The 18,017-nt window shown below is 40.5% G+C and overlaps 1 protein-coding gene across 1 annotated transcript in view; it reads left to right on the plus strand.

Moving 5' to 3' along the window:
* me1 (malic enzyme 1, NADP(+)-dependent, cytosolic) overlaps positions 1-18,017 on the plus strand; it is a gene marked incomplete at its 5' end in the record, with an annotated part of 80,049 nt that overhangs the window by 38,168 nt on the left and 23,864 nt on the right. The window contains 2 exons of the mRNA XM_080040145.1: positions 13,146-13,221; positions 14,995-15,156. Of these exons, the coding sequence (XP_079896271.1) occupies positions 13,146-13,221; positions 14,995-15,156 (238 nt within the window). The remainder of the gene's footprint in view (positions 1-13,145; positions 13,222-14,994; positions 15,157-18,017) is intronic.

Below are 18,017 nucleotides of genomic sequence, written 5' to 3' on the forward strand. Positions count from 1 at the left end.
TCCAGATGCAATTTAGTTTTTTGTTTTTTACTTTGAGGCCAAGAAATGACCGTGGGAGTGAGGGGGTGGTGCAGGGGGACTTTACACGAAAACACACAACAACTTCAGTATGTTATCTTCTCTGAGGCAGTGCTAGTAAATGAAAATATGCGTGAGCTTTCACCTCCAGTTGTCCCTTTCCCATGCTTATTAACACATGGTATTTTATTTTCTTTTATTAGAACACTGATAGAATTGGTGCTGCAGCAAGAAAGTTAACATTATACTTGTTACTGCAATCAATTAGATCTTCTTTTAACCATGACAACAAAAGGTTCCCTATCTTTTAAAACATGGTATTTTCCAACCCAAACCTCAAACAAAGATCTTATCTAAATGTGTCCAAAGCTTCATCAACATTGTGGTAGATTAGAGATTGTAGATTAGAAATTGCACTGCCCTAAAGCAACGCTATTTCATTCTGCACTGCACTGTTCTGCTGTATGTTTAGAATGATAATACAGTTCTTCTAAAGTTCTTGAGTCTTTTATGTGAGGTTTTGAAAGCAAATTCACACATTATATATTATGTTATTTAGTTTGAAAGACATTAAAAGAAATACACTCTGTAAACTTTGGAGGAATGTTGATTTAAAATCTTTGCTTAGTAGACCAGAGACACCAGTGTCTAAAACTGGGTCAGCCTCATGTTGACATGGGACACTCCTTACTGGTGATAAGAGTTAAGTCAACAAATCACACATTAATCACCATCCAACCACGCCACTTTCATATCTGCGCACAGATAAGACCAAACTTATGTAATCGGAATGAGGCCTACAGTATCCGAAACCAATATCTCTAAACGTCTCTGCTTCTTATTCGTCAGTCAATTTTGCTTTGTTTTGACAGCTCCATCAGCTCTCAGCTCAGCTTTGGCTGTGAACACTTGTAGTACGGTCACACATTTGGCCCGAGGTTACACTCTGAAGACTCGAAGATATCCATCTGCACACACAGTCGGTGAGAGATGGAGAGTCAATAAATTCCGTACTCGTTTCAAAGAAAAACTGATTTCGACTGCAATTTGGTAGCTATACAGGTGGTTTAAATCAATTAAAATGTTTACAAACCATTACTTTGGAGGGTATATTAATCACAATATTCATCCACACACATTGCATTCCAAATGTGTCTGATACACACATTCGGTTTTGCAATTATAAACATTGTTAAAGAAATATTTTTTAATAATCAAAAACCACATTTCACTAACACTAAAACACACAAAAGGATTAGTTTTGTTAGAAGTTAAGACATGCTTATTTTTCAAAGTTTATACATAAAATCTTGCAAAAACCTATTACGGTATGTAATAGGTTTTTGTGTTGTAATAACATTATATAATATTGGGATGTATGACAAATGGTATTCATGCTGAGCATATTTTGGCAGAACACACTGCACTTAAAGGCAAAAGCCATCCCACTGTTACATGTCATTCATATTTTCCCATAGGCTTTGTCTGAGCTCTGGTTTTCCCCTTGTTCTTATCTAAAATGTCTTATCAAGAATAGGAATCACAAGAGGTTGGTGAAGATTCTGAGTGTGCATTTCAAACCTCTGGAAACCCGGTCTAGAATAGTAAAAATCAATGTATAATATCAAAGTTGAGTGTCTCAATAAGATTTTTACAAAAATCTGATTGAAAATAAGTGTTTATAAAAATGATGATACTTATAACACAGCCTTTTGACTGTCTAGACCGTTTGATACAGCCGCTCACACAGTCTCAATGGCAACAGTAATTCTTTTAATAGAACGTCTGGCAGAGAACTGCCGTGATTGGTTCAGAATAGTACAATAAAAATACGATAAATATTCGTTACTCTTTTCAGATGCTTAACATCATTCAACAAATTCCCCAAATGACATAGTAAAACGGATTGTGTGGATTTGGGCTTACAAGGGCTTTAAGCTCTTAATTCCACAGACTGTGCTTGAATTCAGTTTCACTTTGCGGGAGAGGGGACCATTAATAAACTCAGCAGTTCTTTGGGTAAGTTGCCCTGGTCATAGTGGATGATGTCACTGCTTGATGATTGGTTTTGGTGGTATTGGTTGTAGACTAACTCTCCAGGACTCTGACCTCTAACCACTATGGGGTTTGACCTCAGGTGACTTTACTTTTTGACTCTTTGATCTGTTTCATTCCATGAGACTCGACCTCTCGCCTGACACCCTGCACATTTACTTTGATTTAGTCCTCAGAATGACCTACATCTCAAGTTTCCCTGTTAGAGATTGAAAAATATTTTGCCTACAGGGCATCAACACATTAACAGTGCACCCATTATTCTTGTATGTCGGACGGTGGAATTAGCTAAAAGATTCCAATACAAAAAGTTAGGTCCGTTTATGAATTTAAGTATTCATTTTTAAAATTGGTATCCTTATTTGAATGGAATGAATTATAATGTGCCATATGCTAACCTTGATATTTTTCTCAAAAATTAAAAACAAGTGGTTCATTTCTGCAACGTCGCACCGGATATGACTGCTATTGGTTTGGTCACAACAGCCACTTATTAGATTTTGACATTTTAATGTGAACAGTTCCAATATCCCATGAGTCATTCATATTCAGTAGGATTTTATCAAGATTGTCTTCCAAGAAAAAAAAAGTTACTCAAAATGACATGCTTATGGTGGATTGACAAAGCCTAGTGGAGTAAAGGATAACATTGTAATAACATTACTCACCGCTGTTCTTGATTAAACCATAACCATTATACATGAGTATAAAGTGGTAATTTCAACACAAACTTGGATGTTTCATATTTTCCTAACCTTATAAAAAGTCCTCATTGTAACTTAAATCATGGTCTTTCCTTAAAGTATTTTTTGTGGCTAAAACTAACCAAAGCTTAACCATAGATAACTACATGAACCTCAGGCTCCAGGGTGAGCTGGTACAAAAAAAAACACTGGTATCTTACTCAAGTTCTCCAAAACAAAACATGAATCCTTGTTGATGCATTTCTTGAGTATTCCACACAGTTACATATACTTCACATTTGTATTAAGGCTAATTGGAAGGGCTGCTGGGTCGTTTAGCTTGTACCTTTTTTAGATGTCATTGAGAGCATTGAATTAATAGTTTTTTTTTTTACTGACATCCTGTTTCATCCTCTCACTTAGTGTCATATATAACATGAATGATCTCCTTTAGTTAGAGGCTATGAAGAATTGGAAACTCTTCGAGCATTTCTCCATATGACTCCACCCCAGGCATGCCTAAAATTGATCACACATTTTTCTGTGAATGTCAAAGAGAACAAAATGGGCCATAAATCAATGTCATCCATATAGTTCACAATGATTTTACAATATCCCCTTAACCTGTTTCCTATCTTCAAAAATCCTTATGTCTGTTTTATATGAAAGGATGACACACATGAATTTTACAATACTGCTACGGCCGCTCGCAGAGATGCATTTGCAGGCCGAGACAAAGCCAATTGCTTTTGAATGTGACTTTGCAACCCACACAGAACGTCATTGGCATGCCCCAAATGTCAGGATGTGTGTGAAAAGGGGAATGAATGGAAAACCGAGTTGCATTGGACTGAACTCCTTCTGAAAGGTTCATCAAGTCTGTGCCTCTGATTCCTTTAGCAGGGCCTTGGTGCTGGAACGGGCCTTTCCCTGCTGTTTCTTGCCCGTGAGCTGGCTGAGAGAGAGCAGCAGTCATCTTGACTCTAGACTACCTCTCCTCTTCACCCGCCCAGCCTCAGTTGTATAAGAGTGGCTTTGGGACCCCAGAAACTCACACGGTCTGGTTGCTATTTTCATCACTCGCAAGTTGGCCTGTGTCTAAGATTCCGTGCCTTTTTTATGTTTTTGCCTCAGCGTGCTACCCAATGTGATGAAAGGCCCATCAGATTGGCTAAAATGTGTTCATTTTGGCCTCGCATTCTCCAGAGTTTTCCCCCTCTTCTCCAAGTCTGGAAAAGCTTCGTGAGGGGAAGATTAGTTGTTGTGTTTAAGCCCGGGCTGATTTCAGTGGGCTGTAGTGGAATGACATGGGGGTGGGTTACGGTTTTCCGAGGCCAGGGACTGGAACTAGTTCTTGCTTGTGTAAAAATAAAAGAGAGGGTGATTCAGGCAACGTGTTGAATGATTGTTATGTATATGGAATCTGGACAAAGTCTGAGCGTGCCATGGACGGTGGGAGGCAGAGGAAGAAGAGTCCATTGTCTTTAGAGAGCCATACTGAATGGAGAGAAGAGGCAGTGGAGGGAAAGGAAAGAGAATTCCTGCCCGTCACATTTCATTTGTGTTTTGTGTTATGAACATAAATGACTGGGTACAGTTGCTTTTTTGCTGCTAAGAGAATTTCCTACAAGAAATACCCCAAGAAAACACACCCCAGACATCCAACAAAAGCATATTTTTTCTAATTGAACAGACACAAGGAACAGAAGGCTTACATGTGCTTAGACAGAGGAAAAGATTATGGGCTGGATAATTGTGTTTTTTTAGCTGATGCTAAATTATTCACTCACAACCCAGATCCCATTGTCATTTCTACATATTTTTTTCTCTGTGTGTTTACAGAAACCTTTTCCTTTTCCAAGAGGTCTGTTGCATATTTAGTTTATTTGACACTCATCCTTTCCATTGCAATTAGTTATATTTAAAATGGGTAGAGTTTGCACCAGCTCAGGCTGCAGCATGAACATGAAGTGTTTGATTGGCAATGCCACACCCCCTGTTCTCACTGGCTGCTCTTCTTTTCCTCTAGTGGTCTAATAAGTTGTTTGGCTGAGTCATGTGCTATAACACGTCAGTTACTTGTGAAGCCGACAGCTTCACACATTTGCCTTGCCTTGGACATTGCCCCTAGGTACAAATCCAAGGGCGCACAATCTGAGTAATAAAACTGACATTCTATGGATACTTATAGTATAGTACTAACAGTATACTGAAATATACAATTATTCTCTTTCCATGGAAGGCCATTTACTTATTAAATACCGCTGAGGAAAAGACGCAAGAAAGTTGAAACCAGTGGTCTCATTGCTTAAATATTGTGCTGTCAGTCTTTTTCTACAGCTTGTGGTCAGATACCACATCCAGTCATAGAAATGACTCTGTCTCCTTATGATTGTACTGTATGTCTGCGTGCATGTGTTGGTGTGCTGGGCTGTCTCACTTGATAAAGTGCTGATATAGGAGTATCCTCCTATCACTTTAGATAGGAGGATACTCTTAATCAGCTGATGAGATGGGAGACAAACCCAGAGCAGGGGCCTTCTAGTGTATTGACAAATTGGCCATGACCCTAATTTACTTTAATTCAAACATGGAACCAAACCCAAGCTACTGGTTATCCTCATATTGAATGAGATGAAATGTTTGGTTTACCTTGACAGAGATGTAACCAACACTTCACTGTTGCCAGTAACAAGCTGAAGTCTCTAATCCCTGGGTGGTTCTGTTTGTCTGTACTCTTCGGCTGCTGCGAAACCAAAGTGTGAAAGTGTTGATGTATGTTGATGATGATGAAGTGATGTATGTTAAGTACATGCCTGACATTGGGGAATGTATTACATTACAAAATAATGAGTCAGAAATGCCAGTCAGCAGTTCAGTTTAACAAAGTTCTTTGATATATGATTGGCACCGACCGCATTTACACAATGACCACACAAAGTTATGTGTAAGATTTAAATATAGTGTTGAAGAGTTTGGCCACCATCAATCATCTACTTTGTGGAAGAAAAACCTCAATTCTAGAAATCCAGCATGAATTCAGATATGATCTACGTATATTCCTACAGTGACTTTGTTAACATTATTTTAGTTTGTGCAACTGTGGGTTATGCCAAAAATCCATTATCTACTCCTTTGAATACTTTAGTCCGTTTTACGTTTTTTCTATTTTAAAATTCTATTTTAAAAAGTTTGGAAACCTTTGATGTAATAACAAATGTCCACTGGGTACTGGGTATTCATCACAAAATCAGTTCAACATTTCATTAGACTTTGTCTGATTATGAATCCAGTTTGTCAAATGTGGTGTTGGGTAGAGAATTATTGAGAATGGAATATGATTTTTTTTGTGTAAATGAGCAATCTCTATCTTTGAACAAAGCTTAGAAAGACAGGCACTACATTTATGTTAACAAAAATGCGGCACATGAAAATCGATGGTTTAATACTGTGTTTTAACTCTGTGTGTTTGACCATTTCAACCCAGACCAAGTGGTGCATAGATTAGTCTATGCTAATTAAAATCTTAATAATAATCTCATTATTGGCAACTGCTTGTTTTTGTTCCTAAGAAGGCATGTTGAGCTTCCCAGCATTAATTAAATTACTTCTCAAATATCCCAGCAGCTGGTCTGGCAGAAAGATCCAGTGTGTTCATTTTGGAGAGATGCTGCTGTGTGAACATGTTTTGAAAAGGCATGGATCTTTACAAGGGAATTCTCAAAGTTACGCAGAGGTAGTTCCTTGTTTGCATGCACAATTTCTCTATGGAGGACCTCTGTACACTAACATGACACTGCTAATTCAGTGTGTGTGTGTGTGTGTGTATAGAACTATTAAAAGCCAAGTGGCATGGGATTACATCACTCAAGAGCTAAATGTGTCTCACCATCTCTGCGTGTGAGACTGTTGTTGTAAAGTTACTGTCATACCACCGATCTGAGAGGCATGCAGCTTCACGTGGCTTGCTTAACCCCTTCCCATTGCATAACCTGAGGTACAGTGTGTCAGCTCTGGGTAAGTGAAAAGTATTTAGTTTTACAGTAAGAGTTTTCCTGGCCAAATGCCAGCTACAGCTGGCTGATGGCCAATTGGACAGTTTGTGGTTTTGGTGAATTTACTCAAAAACCTTTGTGAAGGGGTGCTCATCAGTTATGGCTTACCGCATCTATGTGTGTCTGCTCCAAAGCTACAATTTAGCCTTTTAATGCACAATAAGTACACCTTAAAGCCATAACCTGTGTTGAAGGGTCACAGGTAGATATTGCTTCATTTCTAAAGGGTTTAGGGACCACCAGCACAGCTGATCTAGGGATCCTGAGAAAGATTTAGGTTCCCAAATGTGTTAATATCCTTTGAATCATGATTTATTTTCAGACAGTGAAAGGATACAATGATGGCCTGGAAAGACATATAGTTGGTTTTATGTAATCCATTGTTTGGAACTTCTTCTACTTCTCAATAATTATATCGGCTCTCTCACGGAATGACATTTCGATGCTTGCATGTAGTTTTTGAAAGATGGCAAGTTCAAGTTACATGCATTACACGTAACATAAACAAGAACTGTCTTGTTCACTTAGTTGACATTTACCTCTTCCCTTTTCCCTCACAACACTAGATGCCCCATTCATCTACAATTAGGCCCTTTCACACTAATCTAGAAAGTCAAGTGGAAAATACCTTGTCATAGTTTATCTTAGGGAACACAAACCAACTTTAAAAACGTGGCTGTTGTGGCAGATGTGGAGCTTAATGGGTTTGAAAAAAAGCCATGGTGCGTGACTCTGACCTTTTAACTCTATTTAACAACTACTTTGAACAGTTTTTTCTCAGTGATTTGTGTGCACTGTGTCAGTGAAACCTTATGTGGCTTTGCTAAGTGAGAGCGTCCAGCAAAGTGAGATTAAGGTACTTCAATGGGGGTGCGGAATGGTGACTGGTGGTGTTTTGTGTGAACACAACACGGGTGAACGATCGGAGGCTGGCTTCCTCATGGGGCTGTGTTTTGGGGTCATGGTGTGGAAAGCAGCTTGGGGTGTGTTTTGTGTTGGGCTGCAGGTCAGCGGTGGTGGTGCCGTTTCAGGCCGTTTCCTTTACCCTCCCTGTCCTCGCCACCCTCTCTTACAGGAGGAGCTAGACACAGCAGCTCAATGCATTGTCCCCCCCTTTGACATAGTTTAGGATATGCTAATGTAAAACTGTTTGAAATAGTTAGCTAACATAGCTCATAAACATCTTATATACTTAGCTTGAGGTAATGGATTAACAGTTCAAATGAATGGGGGATGAAGAAATATCCATTTGTCTTTCAACAGCAGAGGATATAGAACTGATGCAGAACATGTTCTGGTTTGCTTGTATGTGAGCTAAACAACCATCATTTAGAGAGGAGAATTTTCCTTTAACCCCCAACCCAGATCCTAACCATAAACTAGCAGTAACCCCTGGAATAAAATTCCAAGCCAAATTACTTCATTTCCCAACAATGTTCTCACACCGAAAAAAAGAACACATCTTCTCCCTCTGTTTTTTTCTCTTAAATGTGTCTCCCTCTCTCTCTAACCCATGTGCACACTTACACATGGGAGCTGCTGAATACTGTAATTGTTTTTCAACATTTCAAAATTCCTGCTCTAACAACATTGGCCGCGTTTCCCAGAATCGATCGTTCTTTGGGGCCAAAGAAGGGTCGAAAGAAGGGTTCGCCAAAGAACGAGCGTTAAGATACGGGTGTTTCCCAGATGGCTTCTTTGGTGCCTTCTTTGGAGAACGCGTAAGTTGAAGCGAAAGAGGCTCTTTGGTGGGAGCTGTCCACCGCGGTCGTGCTGAAACTGAATAAATCGATGCCAGGCGAATCGATCACCCACCTCTTTATCAGCGCATAAGTCACACACAGCGCCCCGTGGTCTCCCCCACACAGGTGGAAGTAGGCTACGCATGTATCGTGTGTGTGTGGGGGTGTGTGGGTGCGGGGGGGGGGGGGGGGTGGCAACAAGTGTATCCAAGTAGTAATCAAGCCCATTAGCGCATATATACCCCGTGGATAGGCACACACATGTGAGAGTGGAAGAAAGCGGCAGAAAAAGAAACAAGCGGGCACCGTCGTTTACCGCGGAGGAGATGGGCGTTAGTGGACGAGGTCTGGCAGCACCGGGCAGTTTTATTCGGGGGAACAAGGGGCAAAAAGAACATCACGGTGAAGAACCGTGTTAGGCAGGCCATAGCCGAAAATATGTCCCCCTCCATCCCATGTGGCCTGCGTGACTGGCGTGCTGTGAGGAAGAAGTGGCAGGAGTTCCAGAACCAAACAAAAAGGAAGAGTGCGAAGGTTTCACTAATCAATCTCCCTTCGTTGCAGGTGATGCAGACGCCCAGTAAAGACAGCGCAGAGTAACCCCTCCCCCATATGGTTTCAATAAACTACTTTGGTTTCCTTTTCAACCATGTATTGTGTGTATCATTTTGCATTGAAATGAGAGTGTCAAACCTATAGCAACAAAAAGTCCCAGGCAATTTGTAATTTATCTAAGCGTAGGTTAATGACGTGTGCGTATAGTGTGCCCTTTCAACAGCATTCCAGTGCCAGACTTTCAGGTAAAGCACTCGGACACTGCAGCAATACTCATAGTGTGCAGGACGTTACATGTAGCCTACATCTGCTGGTTCTGTTTATTTATTTCAGCCTTCAGGCCTGAGAGTATATGGGTGATGTGGTGGTTGTGGGTTTATGGTTTAGTGATCAGTGCTTGGTGACTGGTGGTAAAGGGGTAGGGGCTGGGGGTTGTTGGACCTCAGAAGAGGTTGATATGTTCTTAAAAACGCAGCGCAGTCAGAAGCTGCATCTCCGGGGGGCTGAAGGAAAAATTGCATGTGTGTGGAGACACCAGAGTGATCAGCCGTTGGATCTCCGCACGGCCGGGGCAGTCGGTACTTTGCCTGGACGGCCCGGTCTGATAGCACGTCCAGTGGGGAGAAGTGCCGACGCACGTATGCATTTATGTAAACCGTCTGGCTTCGCGCACGGCGAGGCTGTTGTAATGCAGCCATGGTTTCTCACACGCGCGGACTTTGGCAACGCCTTTATAGCAGGTGGAGCCGCTCTGGATGAGGTTCAGCTGAGTTCAATTAAATCTGTTTCCTTGATATCTGTCAAATGCCACAGGGTTGTGGATGTTTTTTTATGTGTAGTACTATAAACTCACATGTGTGTGGAAAACGTAAACGTGTAATTCATTAAAACGTTTTTTTTCTCTACTATTAGTTTATGTTTATTGCGCCAGGTCCGCATTGAACATTGTTTTATTATTTCGAAAAGTGGAGGAAATAAATTTCCCTGACGCAGCATGATCACTGACGATTTGGTCGCTAAGAAGGTTGAAAGAGTGGGTCAGCGCCGTCGTACAGTTCCATCTTAGTGAAAGTACTACTTTCGCTAAGAACGAATCTGGGAAACGCATTCTTCTTTCACAGCGTTCTTAAGAGCGCTCCAAAGTAGTACTTTGCCCAAAGAGGCTCTTAACGATTCTGGGAAACGCGGCCATTATCATTACACTGATGATGGATTTTATACAGCCCGACTCCTGACATTATGAGGTACTGTACCTTTGCTTCTATGGGTACCAAATATGCGTGCGTGCGTGCGTGCGTGCGTGCGTGCGTGCGTGTGTCTGTGTGCGAGAGAGTCCGGGTTAAAAGTTACTAGGTCGGCAGCTCCTCTGACAGTGGAGAGAGGCAGAAATATGAGTCCAGAGTAGAAATGGCAGACATAACTTGAACCTTCTCAGCGATTAGGCATTATTTCCAGCCTGCCTGTCTGCTTCAATCCATCTCAATTAGTTGTTTTCCAACAATCAGAATGTGGGGTCAACCTTGCCACTCTTTCCCCAACATTCCTCTAAATGCTATTGCTGGCATAGGCTCATGTCCTCCTGGATTCATGCAAACAAACACAGCAGGCTCCACATCAAGTGCAGTGCCCCACAGTCACTTACATCTGTGAAGACACTTTCAAGACTTTTGAATCACTTACTAATGTCAAACCTGCACAAATATGTAGATTTGAAGATATATGCAGATGTGCGTCATTATATATCCGGAAAAGTTGAAAGGTGTTTAAAAAGCCAGATGTCTCTGGCCTTGTGCCCTCTGTGTGACCTGCAGAGCGCTGTATACGGAGGGAAAACATTTGTCTTTTAAACCCTTCACAAGTCATTCTCTTTCCATCAGTCATGCTCTCCGTCTCTTATGACCTCCTCGTGTCTCCTGTCTCTCTATTTTGAGTAATGCAGGGCTGCAACTAATGATTATTTTCATTATCCATTAATGAGTATTATTCAATCAACCATTTAGTTGATTAAATGTCAGAAAATAGTGGAAAATATCCACTCCAGTTTCCCAGAATCCAAGGGGATGTGTTCAAATGTATTTTGTTGTTGGGCCAGCAGTCCAGAACTCAAATATATGTTGTAAACAATGGTGTGGAACAGAGAAAAGCTAATTCTGACATTGGAGAAGCTCAAATCAGAGAATGACTGCAGGCATTGATTAAAAACGATTACTATCATTCCCATAAGTATAACTGTACATTTTGACAGGTGGTATAAGACAGGGCTGCTCTTTCTATCCACTCTTTTTTATATATACAAGCAATAGAACCACCTGCTAAAAGAATAAGACAAAATCCAGAGACTATTGGAGTCAGTAGGTAAATCTCAATATAACCTGCTGAAAGGATTTTGATATAACTTACTTGGAAAAAGCCATACCATCTTTTTAGTGAAAAATATTGGGTTGTAGCTTAGCTTTATCGTCAATTTCTATTGTTTTAGTTAAAAAAAGAAGATTATTTTTGTTGGGTATAAATAAATCTTTCTGGTGATCTTATGTTATTTGAAAACCACATGGTGTTATTTGTTCTTCAAATTTTCTCTCAGCTCTATTGAGATCCAGCTGTATTGTTAGGCTTTTGCCGTATGTATTCATGTGGGAACTCCATTTGTGAAGTGCTGATTTTGGCTCAAGGGATGGCAATGCTGGTCTTGGTGTGTTGGTTGTTCTTAAAAACTATTCAATGGATTGCCATGCAATTTTGTAGTGACTGTCCAGAAGATGAAGCCCAATGACATTGGTGAACCCCTGACTGTTCCCTGGCCTAGTGTCATGTTTGAGTTCACAGTTGAGAGTCTGACTTTAATATCTCAAAAGCAATAGGATGGATTGCTATGACATTTGCTACACAAATCCATGTCCCACTCGAGATGAATTGCATGAACTTAGGTGACCCCTTAACCTTTCATCTATTCTAGCGCCATCATCAGGGCAAAATTGTTATCCGTCCAACATTTTGGTTTATGACCAAATACATGAAAGCATCCTAACATTACATTCAGCTGTACTTTGTTTTTAGTGAAGGCACGTTAGCATATGATAGCATGTGTATGAGCTAAACAAGACACTTGGTAAACATTATCTGCTAGACATCAGCAAGTAAACATCGTTATTGTGTTAGCTTGCCGACTATCATTTAGCCCAAAGCAGTTCCGTGAGTAAAGACTCAGAGAAGTTATCATGGCTGTAAACATCTTTTTTTTCATGTTAAGTGAAAGCTCATGCTGCCAGTGTACCCTACCTCCTCACAGATTTTGATGTGACACTTATATGTCTTTCTCGTCATTGCTTTATATTATATTCTTACATTTAACAATGTGTCATACTGTTTGCATTTCATATTTCTCCTTAGTTTGTTTTTATTTCCATAAGCATTGACCTAGGGTGGTTGTTTTTTTATGGGAAGATTCTTACAAATAGTGACGTTTTTACCGTCACTGGCACACAGTGGTTCTGATACCAGATGGGAAAGACGCCACAGCTGGACCCCACGCGCAGAAATGATCTCTTTATCCTGAGATTGTCCTTAAGGGAAGGATGTTGATGCCAGGGAGTAAGGGAAGGGTTGGTAGGAGGGGCTGATTCTTAGATGAATTAATATTTGGGGAGCCTAAAGGGTCCAAAGTAATCTCCACGCAGAGGCCCTGAGCTCTAGGCTCAACATTAAAACTCCAGGTGCCATCCGTAATTCAATAAAGTCTGAGAAGAAAGAAAGACAGAGAAGAAAAGAAAGAGCTGCTTAACTTCAAACGTCTGAGCTAGAGCTTGAAGCTTTTTACCCATCAAATCTTAGATAAGAAGTGTTCATGAGTTATTTGAGTTATTGTGTTGCCATTGTTATTGCCAAGATCGTTTTAGTGACAGTTTGCTTTGGAGCCCGACATAGGATTTGTGAGAAAGTAGAAGACAATCGGGTGGTGCCTTTTGGAAAATGTGAAACTTATGTTTATGTTCTTATTTTAACTTGGATTCTTCGATTTTTGTTTTTCTGTGTTCCAGGGGACTATTCATCACTATTCATGACCGTGGCCACATTTCTACTCTGCTTCAGAACTGGCCAGAAAAGGACATCAGGGTAAAATATATCACTCAATGAGTTGCTTGAACTCCTACATGGGTATTTGATAACATTCATGTTGTTCCAGCATTCCCACAATACAAAAACCCTGGAAACAAGGTCTTGTTCTGTATGACCTCATGATGAGTGATGAGGACGTTGATATGTAAAAATCAATGTTTGGCTTTTTCTTATGATGAAACAAATTCCCCATAAGACCAAAACTAACAATGACTTGATACTATGCTAACAATCTATGGTTTCCCTCCATTACAAAGAGCTCCACTGTTGTCCAAACACTATTAGAGACACATTAATGTGTGCCCAGTTGACCCATTTACTGTATGCCCTTTAGTAGGAATGAATGGGCTTAGAGCTAAGAGCCACAGACAGGGATTATAAGTCATATTGAGAAAAGTTAAATTGTTTTTCTCGCGTTGCTGTATTTCGAAAACATAGAATATGACCAGCCTTTACCTTTTTCTGAACATGCATTTAGCATACAATAGTGTTTTTTTGGGAGGAGGTACAGCATGGACAGGCAATAGCATACAAGATATTCACATATATTACCTGTATGGAGTAACATTCCCTGAAAAGTAGAGAATCGTGCTCTCACAACTTGAAATGTATTTAAAATAGTTGATCAGTGCACAATGATTATCATAACAATGACAAAAATGAGAACTCTATAATAAAAATCCTTTCCCATTGCCACCTTTATTTGATATGGATATTTCATCATTATGATTAAGACATTTTTATTACCTTTAGTTAGTCTTTCAGTTAGTGGATGTAGTAAATCCATCTGTTAGGGAGCTGGAGGATTTTGATATTGGTTCTCTTGACATGATGTATTGGCACATTTCCCAAAAGCCTGAAATATTGCTTTAATCTTCTTTTATAACACAGCTATTTGCGAGTCATGATCCAGTCATATTTAGAATGACGAAACCTGCAGGCATTCCTGGCATGTCAAATATACCTGCAGCATCAGCCACCTGTTCAAAGCTGTCAACGGCAGGGCATTTACCTCAGAGCTGACATGCCACCTGTCATTGTCAGGGTGGTCTTACTCTAAACTCACCTAATGTGCCCTGCTTTTAACATTTCCATAGAACTCCCATTTGCGCTCTGCAAATGGGAGCCAAATGAGTCATCCATTGATAACCCTTGGCAGCCTTTCTGCCACATATTAACAAGTGATAGTTGGAAAAAGAAAAGCTGTTAATGGTGTTAAGTATGGTCGTTATACATTTTAAAGGTTCAACCGGGAAAACTAATGACACTCTTTAAACCTGTCAGATTGTTGGAGGGACAAGCTGTATACAGTTGGTGCCAGAGTTATGTGCGTCACACCCGATGGTGGAAATAGAGAAAACTTTAGAATTAGGAACATTTCAAATCAAACACTTCTGCTGGTTATATTAAGTCTTCCACAATGGATTTGTATCATGCTGTGGAATCAACCCAGAGGAACATATTTATTGCTTAATAAGTTAAGTGACTTGTGAGTGGAAAGCCAGGAGGGTGTGGGAGGACCTGGCTTACATTGAGGGGAAAAAACATGTTTCTGAGTAGCAGGTAGGACTTGTTTTGGTAAAGAAGGTTTGTGCTCCTGAGACATGGAGGCAGGACCACTCGGATACATATTCATTTTCTCATTAAAATGTCTATAATAAATGTGAAATAAAATAAAATTTTAGAATATCCTACATGTAGCAGGCACTTACACAGATTGTAATTGAGATGGTTACTGTCATTTTTGGCTGACCGTTATGTTGTTGACAGGCGGTGTGTGTGACGGATGGAGAGAGGATCCTGGGGCTGGGAGACCTGGGCTGCTATGGCATGGGCATTCCAGTTGGCAAGCTGGCCCTTTACACAGCCTGTGGAGGTATGCCACCACAGCAATGCCTGCCTGTCATGCTTGATGTGGGCACAGACAATGAGGTAAGACAATTTATAAAATGAGCTCTAACTAATATTGACAGACTGTTTACAGAAGATAAAGGGTAAGCCTCAGAGCAGCGTGGGCAGGTAAAGTGTCTTGCTCAACTCAAGGTGGGATGAAATACATTGAAAAGATGAAACATCTATCACCACTGTGTGGAAATTGGTTCATTAAAGCCCCAAGTAGTAATGAGTAATGTGTTTAGTCTTCTTGCTCACCTTTCACTGTTGACTCTACTGCCCCAGACCCTTAAACTCAAAATGTTGTTCCAACTAATTAACAGGTCATAAGTACATAATACAGTGTGCCAGTTGGAGAAAGCTGCCTCCGTAGGCAGGTATAGGACCTCACCTCAGAAATCAGCCAAGAAAAAGAAAACAAATCTCACACTTTACAACCAGGAAACACCCTTTACTTAAGTGAGGTAAGCAGCTCCATTGATGGATGCCAGCTGCGGAAAGCACCTCTTCCCTGTGCCAGCCTGTGAGAGTAGCAGCCAACAGAGCAGGAGTTACCCACCTATGGTCCTTGTTCTCTATGGCAAAGTCTCTGAAAGATGATTCCAACTCTGGGTAGGGCTGCACGTGAGTCTGCAGCCTCAAACAAACTAAGAATAGTCTTTGTGCTGCTTTATATACACAACTCTCGGCTTCGGCCAAGGGCGTGGCGGCCTCAGATAACCGCGTTCCCAAAACAGCTGATCTCAGAAGCGGTCCTTTATTTTTTCCAGGACAGTCTTCACATGACTCAGTCCCTGGAGTTCGGTTTCAACACGAGCATATGTCTCAGGGGGATTAAGGATGACAGTTTTTGCTGACGACATATGTGTGGGAGTTTGCAATTATAGTTAAGAAAAGAAAAATGTAAGTAGCGGAAAGAATAGGAAAGAGTTGTCAAACTGGACAGATACCAAGAATAGAAGAAACCCAGTGATTGAATGCAGGTGCATGGCACCCTTTGATAGCCTAAGGTCCCTTTGTGACAATGCTTACCCAATACACACTTAATGAAAGCTATCTGGGCCACATTAGATATCTTTATAAAAACAGAAATGCGGCAGTCTTCCCAGAAAGCCCATACAATATATTACTTTTCTTCATTAGTCCTTTTCGTACAATTGGGACTGGATTAAGGGAACAAAATGGTCTCTCATTCTGCCAAGTCCTTCACCTCGGCTCTTATGTAGCTCTACCTTTTGACCTCTTACTCACTGGCATCTCTGTACATTCTACGTTTCCACATTGAGCCTACTGCTCTGCTTGAGTGGTTCTGGTTTACGGTGATAACACCATCTGCGGATTAGATTCTTGGGTTCTTAAAAGGAAGTTTTAGACATTTATGGGAATCACAACACAACTTTAACAAACTGTCTCCTAGTCTTTAAGTCAGACTAGCCTCGATATCCTCAATCCATGCTACCAAAGTAGAAAGAAGAAGAGACACATTGTTCTGTGTCAGTGAGCACAGATGCCCCCATCATGGATAATCAGCCTGTGGCAGTCGAGGTAGAGCTTTGGACTTTAACAACGCAGATAGGTATGTTGTTATAGGAATTCCTATTGTTCCTAGGAATTTCTTTCCAGGAGTTGGATAAAAAGATTGAAAAACATTCTCATTACTGTGTGATAAGTGGGGAGATGGAGGCGAATGGCTTAGTGTTGCAGAATTATTAATTACAGTTCTTTATACTATTAAAGTTTGACTAAACTAACACATTGTAAATCGTTTGTTTTATCCATATAAACTTAACATTTTCAATTGGGAATCGGTGCTATAGAAGTTCCACAAGAAATAATAATACATTTATCTTTTTTGTATGTTTGAGATTCTTAGTCAGCTTTCTAATTTGTAAGCATATTCTGCATCACCTGGTTTAGTTTAAAGTTGGAGGTTGTCCCTTCCGACTTCACTGTGGTCAGGGAATTTCTAGAGTGATGCTGCCTGCAGTCACCAGGGCTAATGTTTAGGTAGCTGTTGATATTATGGTGTTTATGCCTTATTTTGAATTTAATTTTCCTGCATGCAAGCACACACATATAGTTTTGCTACTAATGCAACTTTGTTATTAAAGAAAGAAAAATAGCTTTTACTGTAGTCTGCCTGGCAGAGACCCTCTTTCCAATGTGTCTACTATTCTAAAGAGATGACAGGCTCAATGAGTTGTAATGGGATAAAGTGGCCTTCTCTGTGTGTTTTTATCTGTCTAATGTGTAGTTCTTCTGGACCGATTTCATATAGGAGGCAGGCTAGCTCACTGCCCCACAGTACCTCACCTCACTCTGCAGCCCTGACTGTCAAGGCATGATATAGGAACAGATGGAACTGGGAGGCTATGAGGTAGTGGTAGCTCTGGCTTATTATTAAAATTACTGTAATTATGGGATTATATTTGTCCTTGAGTGGGTAAGAGAGGCAAGCAGGCAGATAGCCAAACAGTCAAGCAGCCAGACCCCCCTGACCAAGACGTACTGTCCTTACCTAGGCTACGTTGTTTTTCTTCTAACAAATAGTTTGATATTTTCATATGCGAGCTGTAGGCTATTATATAAAATACTATTGCTTCATTTTAACACAAATATAAAATTGGACTCGATCTAATCTTCTAATTTGTCTCTTCACAAGAAAGTGAATGAGCATATTTCCCAAAATGACGAAGTATACCCCTCATCTTTTATCAGATCGCAAGGCGCCTCTTAGCCTGGAATATACCTCTTTGGCTAGTGCGTCATTGTTATTTTTTCTGCAGAGGAATGCGGTAGTCGTGTAGTCTAATCTCGTGTGAGAACCAGCAGTAAAACATGCTCACTACCTGGACAGCTCTTATCTGTTTTCACTAGAGTAGGGCCTACACACCAGACAT

The sequence above is a fragment of the Ammodytes marinus genome, assembly GCF_949987685.1.
Source record: "Ammodytes marinus genome assembly, chromosome: 13".
NCBI lineage: Eukaryota > Metazoa > Chordata > Actinopteri > Uranoscopiformes > Ammodytidae > Ammodytes > Ammodytes marinus.